The 15114-nt window shown below is 34.9% G+C and overlaps 2 protein-coding genes across 2 annotated transcripts; both read right to left on the bottom strand.

Moving 5' to 3' along the window:
* Positions 1-499: 499 nt before the first annotated feature.
* On the bottom strand, positions 500-2199 carry LOC147533392 (uncharacterized). The gene is made up of 3 exons (XM_086651105.1): positions 1417-2199; positions 1192-1288; positions 500-1099 (listed from the first exon to the last, which is right to left on the bottom strand). Exons 1-3 carry the CDS (start codon positions 1936-1938, stop codon positions 540-542), a joined length of 1179 nt encoding a protein of 392 aa, XP_086507231.1. The 5' UTR covers positions 1939-2199; the 3' UTR covers positions 500-539.
* Positions 2200-5687: 3488 nt separating this feature from the next.
* ZCF125 (P-loop containing nucleoside triphosphate hydrolases superfamily protein) lies at positions 5688-12106 on the bottom strand. The gene is given in 19 exon segments (XM_086646041.1): positions 5688-5978; positions 5980-6393; positions 7370-7636; positions 7734-7892; positions 8228-8314; positions 8659-8928; positions 9314-9466; positions 9549-9608; positions 9677-9745; positions 9867-9947; positions 10032-10134; positions 10216-10358; positions 10519-10593; positions 10708-10775; positions 10893-10974; positions 11062-11175; positions 11266-11384; positions 11602-11691; positions 11782-12106. Coding segments are annotated over 19 exon segments (2562 nt in total). The 5' UTR covers positions 11927-12106; the 3' UTR covers positions 5688-5915.
* Between the last annotated feature and the right edge of the window lie 3008 nt (positions 12107-15114).

The following is a 15114-nucleotide window of genomic DNA, read 5'->3' as shown; positions in this document are numbered from 1 at the left end:
AAATTTGTTCTCAAGGAATATTAATCATCAATGGATGCCACAAGCCTCAAAACCAAGTTGTCTTCCTCATACAGAAATAGAAAAAAATCTAGTTGACCCTAAATTCTTCGAAGAATTGTTGTAGCATCTCAAATATCACAAAATATGGGCGTGTTGAGTGCACTAACTGCAAATACAACATGATTATTTATTATACAACTTTTGATAATATGTACTTGTAATTTGAGACCTGATATTACATTATACAATATTAATGTTTCCATTGCATGTACGATTTGATTATTGATTAAAACTACTATTAGAATTTTCAATTTACATTTTACGTTGTTTCAATTATATTTTCATGGGTAACAAATCATAATATGAAAATTTGTCTTTATTGAAAACCTAGATGAAACAACAAATCCATGGAACATCTTAGTGAAGTCCTATCCCTACAAAAAAAAAAAAATCCATAATAAAGCAAATTGCAATAACAAGCAAACCAAAATTTAAAATATAAGTTTTAATGGTAGTTTTAGTTAACATCTTTATAGTATTCAAAATATATCATCAATCATGTCTATTACAATTTCATTCTTAATATCATCAAAAATTGAATCTCCTATTTCAACCCCAATTTCCCTAATTTCAATTTGGGTTTCACTCCATTCTTCTGTTGATAAACAAAAATCTGAATTTATAATTTGGGTTATGTTTGTTATGTTACCAGATTGTTTCCCCCATAAACAGATTTTCTCACAAATAATCTTACCAAGATCTTCACCTCCTAACATTTCATGAACATTATCACTTATTCTAAACCCTAATTTCCTTCCATGGTTACTATTCTCTATTGTTTCTCTCACACAATCAAACAACAGCTGTTTTTTCTGTTCCAATACTCTCTTGTTCTTCAAATACTGAGTAGAAGATGAAGAAGTTGTAGGAAAACCAACAAGTTCTTCAACAAAACCCTGTTTTTCTATCAATGAATGAACAAGTAATTCCATTAAAGAAGCTGAAAATATTGATTCATCAGTAATCAATTTCTTTGGTAGAATGAAACTTGAATCTGATTTGATCTTCTTTTTACTTGTTCTTGATCTTGATTGAAGTACTGTTATCAAAACAAAAAAACCCATAATTAAATACAAGATTTTTACAAACTTATGACTTCTTTTTTTTAGAAAAGATTATGAACAGACAGACCTTCATCAAATGGTAATTGTTCAAGTATTGAAACAGGGCTATGTTGCTTACTATCTTCAATGCTTCCCCATGGATTAATTGTTTTACTTGTAGAAGGCTGTCATCATCAATTAAAGTTTGTCAGAATCTGAATTAAATTCATGGGGTTTTCAATTTGAAACAAAAACAGAGTAAAAGAGAAAGAAGAAAATCAAAATCAAAATCAAAACCAATATTATTTCTTACTTGTTCAATGAAATTGTGAAGTTCTAATGATTGATAAGTATTATTAGTATTTGTATATGAAGATGAGGTAGGATTTTCTTGGTAGGTTTGTGAAAATTCTTCGTTATCGCTCTCGGAGCAAGAATCAAACAGAGTCATGCTACTACTTGCCGACGAAAATCGATTAAAATCTTCAACTTGGTGGGTTTTTCCATTAATCATCTTAGAAGTACTAGTATTGCAATTGTTTTCATCTCCATCTTTGGTTCTAGTGTTGAAATTAGATGATGATTTTTTATTTCCATGGACAAAAGTGAGCTTGTTAAGTAGTGATTTGAGGATATTTTTTGGGTTCTTTTGGGTCTCCTTTCTTCTATATATTCTTTTCAAATCTTGACCTGAATTTCCATGGAAGGAACTATTTGTTGAATACCCTCTTTCTAAAAGATACACATCTAGTTGAAAAGGTTCTTGTTGTTCTTGAAGAAGCTCACCAAGGCGTTTAATTTGTTGGTTTGGTTTAGGAGGTGAGGAGTGTGCCATTAGAATTCTCACAAAGTTGGAAGGGTTTGAAAAGAATGATGAGATAGAGGATGAGAAAGGGAGGGAGTGATAAATGAGAGATAGGGTGACTTAAATACAAACACCCATGGAGGAGCTAGAGCAAGAAATGACCTTGAGTTTGGGCAAGCTTGAAATTGATAGATAGCAGCAAATAGTAGCAATTAAAAAGTAGAATCTGAAAGATTGTTTGGAGTTGTTGAGCAGGAAATTAAGTCTCTAGTCTCTCTCTCTCTAGCCTACACATGTAACACATAAAGGAGTATTTATATGGTCCTGGTTATATTTGTTTTCTAGTGAAGGTACCCCATACAGCAAAAATGAGGTGAAGAATCAGACTAAATGTTTTACTTTTTTCCTTTTGCATGAATGGTTGTTTGGTTAGCCCTCTTCAATATCTTCTTATCTATTCTCTTTCATTTGTTTTACACATGGGGCTAGTCATGAGTCTGTGGTGGGGGGTGCGGGCAGGACGTCCACACAAGACCCACCACGAGGGGTCTATATATTTTAGGTACTTTAATATTACTCCATATGTTATATATTAAGTCTTTTGTTTTGTTGAAAGATGTTAATATTAAGTTAGAAGTTGAAACATAGACATTAGAATGGGACAACTCATCTTGTTAGATTTTTAGATTATACTAATAGATTTGAAGTTTGGATGTCCTTGTTGATTTTCAACAAAAATAAAAGAGTGTCATTGTTGGTTATTTATTTTTTCTTCTTTCTAGTTTTTTTTTTATTAGAGCCACAAACAATATTTTGAGTTTCATACCTTTTTTTTTTTGATGAGAGAAGTTTCATACCTATCATGTCTACTTAGATAGCCTAAAGTAACAACTGCCTCCTCGGCTTTGGCTAAAGCTGCGTGCCTAGCCACTTTGATGGCGAAGGATCTTTTCAGTATGGTTGTATCATTGAACGAAATGCTCAAATGGTGATTCATGTTTGTCATAAAGGAGAAGAAAAAGTCCCATAGAAGATAAAAACTATTGTAGTTGTTTTCAAAAAAAAACTATTGTAGCTGAGATCCTGAAGGAGAGCTCCAACATTTTAGATTATTCTTTTGTCTATTGTGTTCGAAATGCGAATAAAATAGTGCACATGTTACCGCAGTCTATTTCCAATTTTGAAGTAGAACTTACCGATGAGATATTACATACTCCGAGCTGCATTGTAAGGCAACTAGCCATTGAAAGAGCGAGTAGTGCTCTTCAAGTTGATTCTTTCTAAAGCTAGGCAGAAGCCTATTCTCGTCAAAAAAAAAAAATGTATGTACCAAACAAGGCCCTAAGGGCCGCACAAATATCGTGTATTTTTCAGTTGCAAATGTCGTCTCTTCTTTTTCTCTATTCCCATCTATCTCCTTCTTTTCCTCGCAGATATTCATCTTTACCATTTTCTCTCGTGATCTGTTATGAATTGCAGTCTTTCTTTTTCTTGAATTGCAAAATGGCCAGTGTTGTGAGAAATAAGCAAAATTTCTGGGGCAATAAGTTTTGGGTGGAAACAAACTTTTTTTGTTTCCTCCAAACACTACCCATTTCTTCTTCCACCGCCTTCTTTCTCACCAACATCAACTCCGACGGCCATTATTTCCGGCGACAACTCCGGTCATCCATCTCTCTCTCTTCATCCCTCTATCTTTTTTTTTTTTTCTCTCTCTCTCTCTCTCTTCATCCCTGATCTCTTTCCTCTATCTTCACTTTCTCTCTTCATCCCTCTCTTTCTTCCATCTTCTCTCTCTTTTTTTTTTTTTTTTTTCAAATTCCGTGCTTCCCCGGAACCCTCGTCTGGTTTTCCAGACGAAGGGTTCCGGCAAAGGGACCATTCCCTTCGTTGGAACTTAGAGAAAGAGAGAAGAGAGAAATACAGAGAAGACAGAGAGGATTGAGAAAAGTTGCCAGAGAGGAGAGAGTGAGATCCGGTCGCCGGAGAGGGAGAGTTGGTCGGAGAAGAGAGATAAGGTGCGTTTGGATCGAGTTTTTTTGGTTTTCCACCGTCTTCCCCGGAAACTTTTTAGCTTTCCCCAAAACGGTGGCCTCATGTACATGATGTCGTAATGTCTCGAACTCGAGATCTAGCCAACGAAAAATCGACTAGGTACCAATGCACGCAAGGGTTGTCTGCATCTGTCTTTTTCTCTTGCAAATCCCTTTATGTTTCTCTTCCACTCCCTCAAATCACCCCTTTCTTTATCCTTTCCAAATCTCTATATGACTATATCTAATCTTTATCAAATATGTTAGGGATATTTGCTGTTTGGACCCCCCTTCGTATTATTGACTTGCTGTTTGGACTCCCTTTTTCCAGTGTTGCACTTTGGACTCCCTTTTTCAAAAAAAGAGTTAAATGTAACATTTCAAGAGGGGAAAATACGATTATACCCTCTACTTAACTTAACCCAACCTAAATAGGTAACCCACCAATTAACTAAACCCACATTTATCTCATGATTTTGATTAACTCATTAATCAAACCCACATTTGTACTAAAATGAATCTCTCTAATCCTAGTTAGTCCATTTCCAATTTCAACTGGTAAAAGAAAGGAGCTTAGTGGTAGTGGACCTAGTGGTTGTGGAAGAAGTGGATTGGTGGTGGAGGAGTCGGGACCATAATGGTATTGAAAAGAGGGGGACTAGGTTTGGGACTGATATTGCTCCCTTTTGTGTGAGAAGGAGAAGGATGGATTCCAATTGTTGTTGGCTGCTTAAGAATTAAATCATTAAGAGAAGTTAAATAGGATGACCATGACTCCATGAGGACAATGACTAACCACTTTATCTCTTTAGTTTCTCTCTCTAGAGAGAAGTGTTCCAGAGAGAATCACGGACCAAGATGTACACAGTAGACCAAGGTGGATTGACAAAATCATTGTGGTAACAAATAATCAACCTGCACAGTTAGGTCTTTTCTTTAGTATTGGGTTTGTGTGATGGGATTTAACTTTTTTACATATGAATTTCTTCTTGAGTATTCAATCTCAGATACTAAAGTTCTTGATTGACACAAAAGTAATCTGATATTTATTTTGTAGTTGCTTAGATGAGTGAAGTAAACATTAAGTAAGGCAAGACCATTATCTCACTAGTCATGCTTCTTGGATTAGGGTTTGTGAGGAAGAAGATGAATTAAAGATAGAAGAAGATGATAAGTAACTAGGGAGTCCAAAGTGCAATATTGCTTATATAAGTGTGAGTTGGGAATTAGTTAAAATATGACTTTAGAGACGGAATATTCCGGAATGATTCCGTCAAAAGGGAGTCCAAAATGCAACACTGGAAAAAGGGAGTCCAAATAGCAAGTTGATTATATGAAAGGGGGTCCAAACAGCAAATCTCCCAATATGTTACCACAAAATGTTGCTGGATGAAGGTTGTGGGTTGAGGAGCTTCAACCCTAAATTATGATGTTTCTCTTTCTCTCTCCACTCTGATGTTACCAACAGAAAGTTGCTAGCCGCCACAACCGGATATATCCAAGTGGCAACGGGGGCGAAGTGGAAAGAGGAAGAGTGAAAGTGGAGGGAAGATGGGATGAAATGCAGGAGAAATGGGATGAAGTGGAAGAGATAAGGAGAGATGATATATGGATATAAATGTTTTAACATTTAATTCAACTTTGATCCCTAAGGGTATTTCCGGAAACATAAAAAGCTTTTGAGCCTTTGGGGTCGAATTGAACTGGAAGACAATTATAGGGCCAAAACGGTTAGTTGTTCACAAATTGAGAGCCAAAACGAAATTAACCCTTAAATGGCACAACAATTATAATTGAACGACCATCTCAACAAGAATAGTACATCACAATAATTTACCAACAACCTCTAAAGATTGAGATCAATGGCAATTCTGAATAAATACAACATAACTCTAGGCAAGGTTCGAAAAGAATAAGTTGTTTAAAAAATCTGAAATAGCGAACTAAGAACAACCATGAACAAGTAGTTCTACATTAACAGATGAAACTACCCACTGTGTCATTTTGAAAATCCAAGAGGTTTGGATACTGAAACTGTAGTAGTATTCAAGGATCTTAATTGCTCGATTTTAGCCTTCAACTCGGTATTGAACGTCTTGAAAGAGCCTTGTCGATGAGCAAAAGCAATACTAAACTGTTTCATCTCTGCTTCGAGTTCTTTTCTCTTCTGTATTTCCATGTTCAGATCCTTTGAGATTTTCTCATTTTGGTCATTAACAAGATCAAGTCTCTTATCTGAAATCGAGATTTTCTCCACCAAAGATTCTCTTTCCTCTTTCAATATGTTACACTCTTCTTCCAAGTTAGAAAACCTTTTCTTGCACGCCTCGAGAAGTAGGTTATTGTGGTTGAATTCTTTTTCCAAGATATGGTACCTGTCTTTAATAGCATCAAGTTCCTTGCGCATTTCCTCTTTCCAACTAGTATTTGCTTCTTCCGAAGAGACTAGCTCCTTCATTACACGCAGTAAAAGAAACTCAAAAGAGAATCACTCGAAAATTTATCATGAGAAGCAACCGATATATAGTTATATACTTATGCTTACATTATTCAAAACCGAAGTTGCAAGAGTAAATCTCTAACAGTCTAGGGGTGGTATATGGTGTCTACTTAAATAACTGTAATATGTCATAGGAAAAGAAAAGACCAAATCTCATCAAGCTGAACCAGAGCAAAAGCAAAAGAAGATCAAGCAATAATGTCGAATGAGAAGAAATGAATATTTAAGATAGTAAAATAAGAAGTGTTCTGTTATTAAGGCTCCCCCAGCATTAGGTATTAAGATGCCATGGTACAAATATATAGAAGTTCTATGCATAAAATAACAGGGTTCAGTTTTAACAATATAACCTAAAACTTGATAAGAAACACCATCTAGAATTCTAAACAAAGTCTGTAAATGAAGTTTCCAATGTAATAACCTAAGCGTCAAATTGAATTGTCTTTTACGATTTAGCTCACTTTCCTTATTTCCCATTAGTTCTATTTGTATTTTATTTTGGTTATCTTAAACTATTTGATTCTCTGGTTCATAATTAGGTTGCATATCCCATTTTGTATTTTTTGCCGACCGAGTAATTTTCTAATGAATACGATACCTCCAGTTTCTGTCACAACAATAATTAGACCTTTATACAGTAAGACCTATTGAGTTAGAGAGCTTTCAGCATGTTTCCCCTTGGTGCCTTTGTCAACTAAGATATACTAGTAATCTCAATATAGACTTTAAATCTGAACAGGATAGTAGAGAAAGCATGCAGCGGAAATTTGATACTGAGAAAAAAATTTGTTTTATTATTATATAATTTGGTGTAAATACATGAAAAAAAATATCAAAAGCCCAAAAGATAAGCAAACACTCCTAAAAGAATGATCAAGAATATCACAATCAAGGAATTAAGTGATGATAGTTGAGACCAAACAGCTACCTCGTGTTTATGGGTGATGGCAAGATTTCTTTCGTCATTCTCAACATCCACTGCTTGTGAAGCTACCAGCATTGAGATTGTACTGTTTAACTTTTCGAAAATTACTTTTCCATGTTCTTGAACTAAAGAACTGCCTCTGGTTGAAACACTGTGCCCATCCAAACTGACAGAGAATTGGGTTTCTAAAGTAGACATAAGATGGGCACCTATCTCGCTGGTGCTAGAAAGCAATTTCGCAGCCAAAGAATTTTCATCAGCTACAAAACTCTGTTTAGGTCAAGAACCGTTCGACCATCAATGTGTGCTCCAGCGAACTTCATTGAGTAAGGATCTAAAGAAGCAAAATCTAGTAAACAATTCTCACCTGCATAATTGATGAAATATCCTTATAGATGTCTTTGCAATTAGTCACAGATTCAGACAACTTTTGAGGAATTTCTCTGATTAGCATCGTCTCTTTCTGAAGTTCAGAAATCTCCTCCACTAGTCGATCATTTAATAATAGTTGCTTGCCATGATTTCTCTGAAAATAAAAGCTAAACGGTATTAAGAAATGAGATAAATGAAGTGGTAACATGAGAAATTTCTAAATGCCTGAAGAAGAGTAGAACGTGTTGAAGTTGACGAGATTCAAGTAAACGAGTTTATACTGTATATTTATGCAGATAACATTCAGTTAATATAGATATATATATATTATAGTTATACATTTGGTCATGATCAGTAAGGACGCTATAAGCTCATAAAGATTCTGATAAATCAAAAATATCTATAGACAACAAGTAGTATGAATGCTTCATCCATCACATTATATTCTGCAATTTTTAATCAAATGGAAAGAACAATCCAGCTACCAACCTCGAGTTCATTCTTTTCCTCGAGCGCAGCCTCCAATTGTCTCTTCAGGTTTTGAACCTCCTCTTTGTAATAGTTAATAGAATAACCCTGCAAATTTGCAGATAAACCCTAACCATAAAAAGGATGTCTAATATAGTTCAGTATGAAGACTTCTAATTTCCAACTAGAAATGAAAATGAGAACTAAACTGCACGTCTTGAACAATTTAATGAACCAGAATATTGATCGTTTTTTTAGTTACTAATAAAATGGCACGGGGAAAGAGCATAATAGAGATCCTCCCCACAAAGAAAAGTATCTGAGAAATATAGTATACTACTTAATTCATGAAGATTCAACAAATAGCTTAGCATATAAAAGTGGACTAAGAAAATCTTCACAGGAAGATACCATGAATATAGGAAAAGGCTAACTATAATAAAAAAACTCACGGGAGATGTGTCAGTCAGTGACAAGGATTGAGTTCTCCTGGCAGGAGTAAATCGAAGAGAATCAAGGTCTGCAGTGTAACCTTTGTTCAGTCTCAACCATGTGTCTTCGTCAGCTACAGCACCAAAATCTGGAACAGGACTAAAATCGGGCAACCTCGAGTAATTTGATCTTTTAGCAACAAATCCATTAGCATTTGTTTTCAAATGAGGGGTGTGAAAAGAATCACGTTCACATATATTATCTGAACTTCCTCCCGTAAGAGTTTGTGCCTGCAAACAAATTTTCAGTTGTAAGCAAACCAATTTGGCATAATGTAGAAGAATTGAAGAAGATGTGTATTAAATTTTAATGAAAAACTGTAGGTTTACTAGATGAAGATCATGATTGTTTCAGAACCCCCAAGTAGAAATTGGGTCAAGTCACCATTTCATCATGTCCAAAATCAGTTTTGCAGGATGATGCACTTTCAAATAAGTAATAGAAGATAAATTATCATGAAGAAACACATTACTGATTTACCCAACCGGAAATAAGAGCAGAAAATGTGGTGGTGGTGCAAAAGTAGCAGATGTGGTTTAAGGAGCTTAGCAACATAAATTAGAGACTGGAAGACTAGATGATTTGGAGGTCGGCAACCTCTTGCACAAGTTGTACCTGAGCTGATCTTTTGTCATGGTCTGAACTAGAAACAAGGCTACTAAGATCGTCTATTTTCATCTGTTGTTCCCTGATACACCTCTCTCGTTCTTGATGTGATTTTCTCTCTTCCTCGAGTTCCATTGCAAGCTTCTCATGCTCTACTTCGTACTGAAGACCACAAGTGAAATTAAGTAAGTAGAATACTGACAGGTGTAGAAAGCACATACAGATGTGGGAAGCAAGACTCAACCTTGAGCATGTCGTTTCGCAATTTCAGAATCTCTTGCTCTAGCACCTCCGAGCGAGACCCCTAAAAAAAAATTTAACATCAAATTCTGACTTATCGCGACGTTAAACTACACTAAGATTTGTCAATACCTCTAATTTTTGACGGAGTTCCTCTATTTCTAACTTTTGTCGCCTTAATAAGGCTGCATCGGTAAGGATCTATAACAAACCAATCACAATGAGAAACATGAACATCATAAGAAACTACAATAACAACAGAAATGGCAGATAATAAGGGAGCATAAATCTAAGATTCTAGAGGAAAACTGAAGGTACAAACCTCATTAACTTGAGCACAGTTAGTAATGCGCTTAGCTCTGCTGGCAAATTGGAGGGTTCCTTTTGTTTCCTCTATATGAACCTAAACACGAATCACATTATCAAACTGACTTCTGTGTAAAAAAGAAATGCAAAAGGCATGATAACGCATATGAGTAGAGAATACCTCTTCGGGTGCGACTGTACAAATAATTGAAGTTTTTGCGTTACCACCAAGAGCTGGTTGGAGTATGCGAGTCAGCTTACTATCACGATATGGAATATGTCCCCTGAACCACATTTGATAAACTTAATTATCTAGCAGTTCCATAACATAACAAAAGGTAACTAGTTCCTCAAGATATAAGTACCTCTGTTTCCCTCCATCACTAAGTTTGTTAATTACATTGCCAAGAACCAATAAGCTCTTGTTAATGTGTTTTCCTTCCTTTAAACGTATCCCATCAGCTCCAGTTTTAACAATCCGTTCAGAACCAGCTAAATCGACAAGGTTCTACCCAAACGACAAAAGAAAATTACAAATATTACAGTACTATCCCCAGGACGAGAAAAGCGAAACTCAAATCGTACTGAAATGATGGGACACAAATGATTCAGATGTAAATCTTAAGTAGCTAAACAGCATAAAGAGAAGATCAAATAAAGTTACGAACCAAAACAGACACACGAATGGCATCCAATATTGAGTAAGCACCATTACCCGAATCCTTTCCTTTACTTTCAATAACCTAATCAATAGACCGTAAACAGAAGAGTACAAAATCCATAAGCAGGTGGTAACAAGAATATCAAATGAACCTCATGGCTCGTGCCAACTAACCAAATTTCAAATGGGAACATACCATCCTAAATATAGTGTGAGATCTGCTACTTCTAGCGTTCATATTTGTCTCACCAAAGTGCCGGTTAGCTACAAGAACAGATTTTGAAATAAATATTGTAAGTGATTGTCTACGAATGTACTTTTTTATAAGAACAATTAGATACAAGTAGCTATAAAATTTCTCTGTCAGGATAGCTTGCATACCTTCTCCACATTCAATCAGTTTAAGCACTTGTTCGGCACTATTAACAATTTCCTCACGTAACCCAGCAACATAAATTCCGCGCTTTAAAACAATAATATCAGTGAATAACATATAGTAAGCCTATCTGCTATCTTTAACAAAACATTGAATCTTATTTCATAATCTCACCTCCAAGCTCTCATGAATTTGAAGTTTTTGACTATCTGGAGCAAAAAGATCATTGATTTCTTCATTATAAATTTCCATGTAAGAAACACGAATCAAAAACTCCCGATTGGTCATCTAAGAAAATCAAAACACTATCAAGTTAAAACCATATCTTGAAAAATTTAACATCATTTGAAATTGAATTTTCATGAAAGAAAAAGCTACCCTCTGAATATTTTGGAAAACATCTTTAACAGATAGACAAATGATTCCAGGATCATTTTCTGAACCATTCATGGTATAGGTCTTTCCACTGCTAGTCTGCCCATATGCAAATGCAGTTCCTACAAATGTTCCAACACAGTGAAGAAGATGATTTATCAAACATTATAGTAATAATATTTTGCTTTAGTTTCGAATTCAACAAAAATTCCCATCAATTACAATAGAGATCCAAAGGAACAAAAAAAAAACCCTAATTTATATTACTTAAAGTAACACAAAAAAACCCAAATTTAAAAAAAAAAACGAAAATAAGTTCATTTATCAAGAAAAATGTACCATTAAATCCATCAACTGCTGCTTTAATGACATCCTTTGTGAGAAGCTCATAAATTCCAGAGTTTGTGCTATTTTGATCAAACACATGATCTGCAAGTAAACAAATAACGAATTCAGTGAGTAAAATCTCACTAGAAGTATGAAATGATAAAGGAAATTGTAGAGAGAGAGAAAAAGTACCAAAAGCGTAAGAGGCACCAGGAACAGGAGTTCCGAGAGGTTTGTGAAGAGAGATCCTATTGTGTTCAACATTCCAAAGAGATCCATTTGAGTCATCTTGGGTATTTGGAGGACGAACCCTAACTGCAACACAGATTTTCTCCATGGATAATAAATCTGGAACTTGTAGGAAGAGGAAGAAAGAAGATTTGTTTGTTGAAGTTCAAATGTTATGAAGAGGCGGGATTTTCTTTTATCGTTCTCTTTCTATCTCGATTTTGAATTTATATCAACAGTAACTTAAGGTTCTTGTAGTTGGCACGCGCATTTTCTCCTTGGGGCAGCCACAGTATTGACAACGAATTTTTTGATGAAAGGCCCAATTTTTGGGCCCAAATACAAAAAAAAAAACCAATAGGGATTATTAACCCACCCAAAACCCAAAAATCAACTAATATCTCAAATCAAACCCAAATACACATCCCTATGCTCAATCCGGACCCAACTCGTATCTCTAAGATCTAATATTTTCTTCTAATCCCTCTTTTGCCCTCCTATATATATCCAACAACTCTCTCCCTTTATAAGAAACCATATCTTTCTCTCTCCAAAATATCTCTCTTCCAGAAATCAAATATTTTTCTCTCTCCATAATCTGTTTTTACTTTCTCTCTCTACCATATTAAAATCGAACCTCACCGACCATCATCTTCATCTCTCTACAGTCATCATCTTCTTCAATCATCATCTTCATCTCTCTACCATATTAAAACCGAGACACAACCCCTTTTCACTTTTTCGTGGTTCAGTCATCACCTATAAAACCGACACAAACCCACTTCTTCAATCATCATCTTCATCTATAAAACCACATACACCCACTTTTTCATGGTTCAGTCCACACACAAACCCACTTCTTCAATCATCATCTTCATCTTCTTTAATGGAGGTTAAAAAAAACTTCAGATCTGGTTTTAGGGTGTTTTCATGGTGTTTTCATGGTTTTGTAGAGAGTTAAATATATAGATTTGTAGATCTACTTATTTGAAGGTCCATTGGTGAGGTTCTTCTTGGTTTTAGGGTATTTTCATGGTGTTTTCATTGTTGTTCCGTACAGATTTGTTAATATTAGCAACCACTTCTCGTTTTGTAAGCAACACTTTACAGTTTGTCTAAACATTTTACGGGATGTGTTAACACTATTCAGTACAGTTATGTTAACAGGAGCAACTGGTTCTCGTTTTGTTAAAAACACTTTACAATTTGTATTAACATTTTAAAGGATGTGTGAACATTTTGAAAAATGTTCACCACAATTTTGTATTAAAGATGTTCAGATCAGTCTAACGTTTTCTAAGCATTTTAAGCAGTGCCCAAACATTTGTTAAATTGCAAAGCAGAATTCAATTTAAAATACCTACACTTCTTCGCTGATGAGAGAACTTTTGATTTTGAAACGGACATACTCCGTCGTTGTGTAACATTTCCGAATATATTCTGAAATGGATGAAGATTAGGTAACTTGCATGCTACATTATACATAATGCTCGAGGAACAATTTCTGCAATTCCTAAACATTCTTGAAAATGTTCCAACATTATCAATAATGTTCTAACATTATTCGAATTGTTTGAGAAACAACTGTTGTTATTACCTTGCACCCCTAAACATTATTTACAATGCTAGAACACTGTCAATAATGCGAGATCATTTCGCAAATTGTCGGGACACTACCAATAATGCGAAAACATTATACTTAATGCTAGACCACAATCAATAATGAGAGGACATTTCGAAAATCTGATGCCACTGTTTTTCCCAAATTTTAACTTTTTTCAAAGAACCTTATGTCATTTATTATGCATTCTTAAACATTATGCAAAATGTTTAGCAATGCATCTTGCCTTGGTCTGTGATTCAGTCACCTTTAATATTTTTTTGCCTTTTTTACTAGGCCCTGCAGTTGTTGTCTCTTCACTAGCCCTCTTTCTAGAGCTAGCTCTTTGTACAGCCTATTGTCTTGCTGCTGCTGCTTCTCCTTTTTAAATGTTTTGCACAAAATATTTCTACACAACCCAAAATGTCAAAAACATATCAATTTTTACTCATTAATAACCACAAAATTCATAACACGCCCCACTAAATGTTAAAACATAAACCACTCTTGGATGCCACATTTAACAATAACATCACTTTAATAATCAAGTAAAACTCCCAAAAATCATAAACAAAGTACTAAATGTCTCGACATAACTCCAATTTCTGGAACACAACCCAAAATGTTAAAACAACCCATTCATTTCATCAACATTCCAGAGAACAAAAACTGGACTACAAATGCTTCCAAATTGTCCCTTGCTACCTTGTGAACTGCTTTCAAATTACATTTGTTATTTCAAGAATTTTTCTTCTTTTTCTCCCTTGGCTCTGTACGTAGAGCCTCCACCATCTGCTCTTTCAATTTGGATGTCGCAGATCGATGCTTCAAACACACAGTAATAGATATGTTAGATCATTCAGCAAAATGGTCCAACACGACTACAAATGCTATAACACTGTAAGCTGATGCCAATGATTTTCAGAACTTTTCACAAAACCCTAGGAATAAGAGTATGAATAAGTGAAGCACCAATTTACAGAATGACAACACACTAGCAATTATGTCAAAACATTATACGAAATGCGAGACCACAAACAATACTGAGAGGACAAACTGCAAAATGTCTCGAAATTATGTAAAATGCTTAAAAATTGTTTGAAATATTTATAGAATATCATACCTTTGTCTGTGATGATGTCACATTCATCATTTTCTTGCCTTTTTTACTAGGCCCAGCGGTAGTTGGCTCTTCACTATCTTTTATATGTTTTCTGCACAAATTGAAATGTTTGTAAGATACCCCCACATGTTTGAAACAAACCAAAAATGTTTCTACACAACCCAAAATGTTACATCATATCAAGTTTCAGGGGTAAAAACCACCAAATGCATCAACACCCAACAAATTTTTGTATAAAAAAACAAAATGTCTCCAATATTTACCAAGAACAGAACCCAAAATGTCTCAACATAACCCTAATTTCTTTAACAGAACCCAGAATTCTAAAACAAACCATTCATTTCATCAACAAAGACAAACAACCAAAAATCGAAAACAAAGTACTAAATGTCTCCACAGAAACCTAATTTTCTCATCACAACCCAAAATGTAACAACAAACCCATAATATCATCACCAAACCTAACTAACAACAAACCCATAATATCATCACCAAACCTAACCTAAAAACTTGATGAAGAACCATAAACCCCAAAATTACCTTCTGTGAAGATGCATGATTCCGAAATCAAAAA

Source organism: Eschscholzia californica, unplaced genomic scaffold (assembly GCF_041429995.1).
Source record: "Eschscholzia californica isolate CP2 unplaced genomic scaffold, dmEscCali1.0.p SCAF_6, whole genome shotgun sequence".
Classification (NCBI taxonomy): Eukaryota; Viridiplantae; Streptophyta; class Magnoliopsida; order Ranunculales; family Papaveraceae; genus Eschscholzia; species Eschscholzia californica.
Note: the sequence above shows the minus strand (reverse complement) of the source record. Positions and strands in the feature narration are given on the sequence as shown.

Excerpts from the sequence above, each read along its gene's own strand:
- LOC147533392 (XM_086651105.1), bottom strand. The coding sequence starts at position 1,938 with ATGGCACACTCCTCACCTCCTAAACCAAACCAACAAATTAAACGCCTT. Across the intron at positions 1,289-1,416 it reads TTCACAATTTCATTGAACAA|CCTTCTACAAGTAAAACAAT; the intron begins GTAAGAAATAAT and ends TGATGATGACAG. Across the intron at positions 1,100-1,191 it reads ACAATTACCATTTGATGAAG|TACTTCAATCAAGATCAAGA; the intron begins GTCTGTCTGTTC and ends TTTTGATAACAG.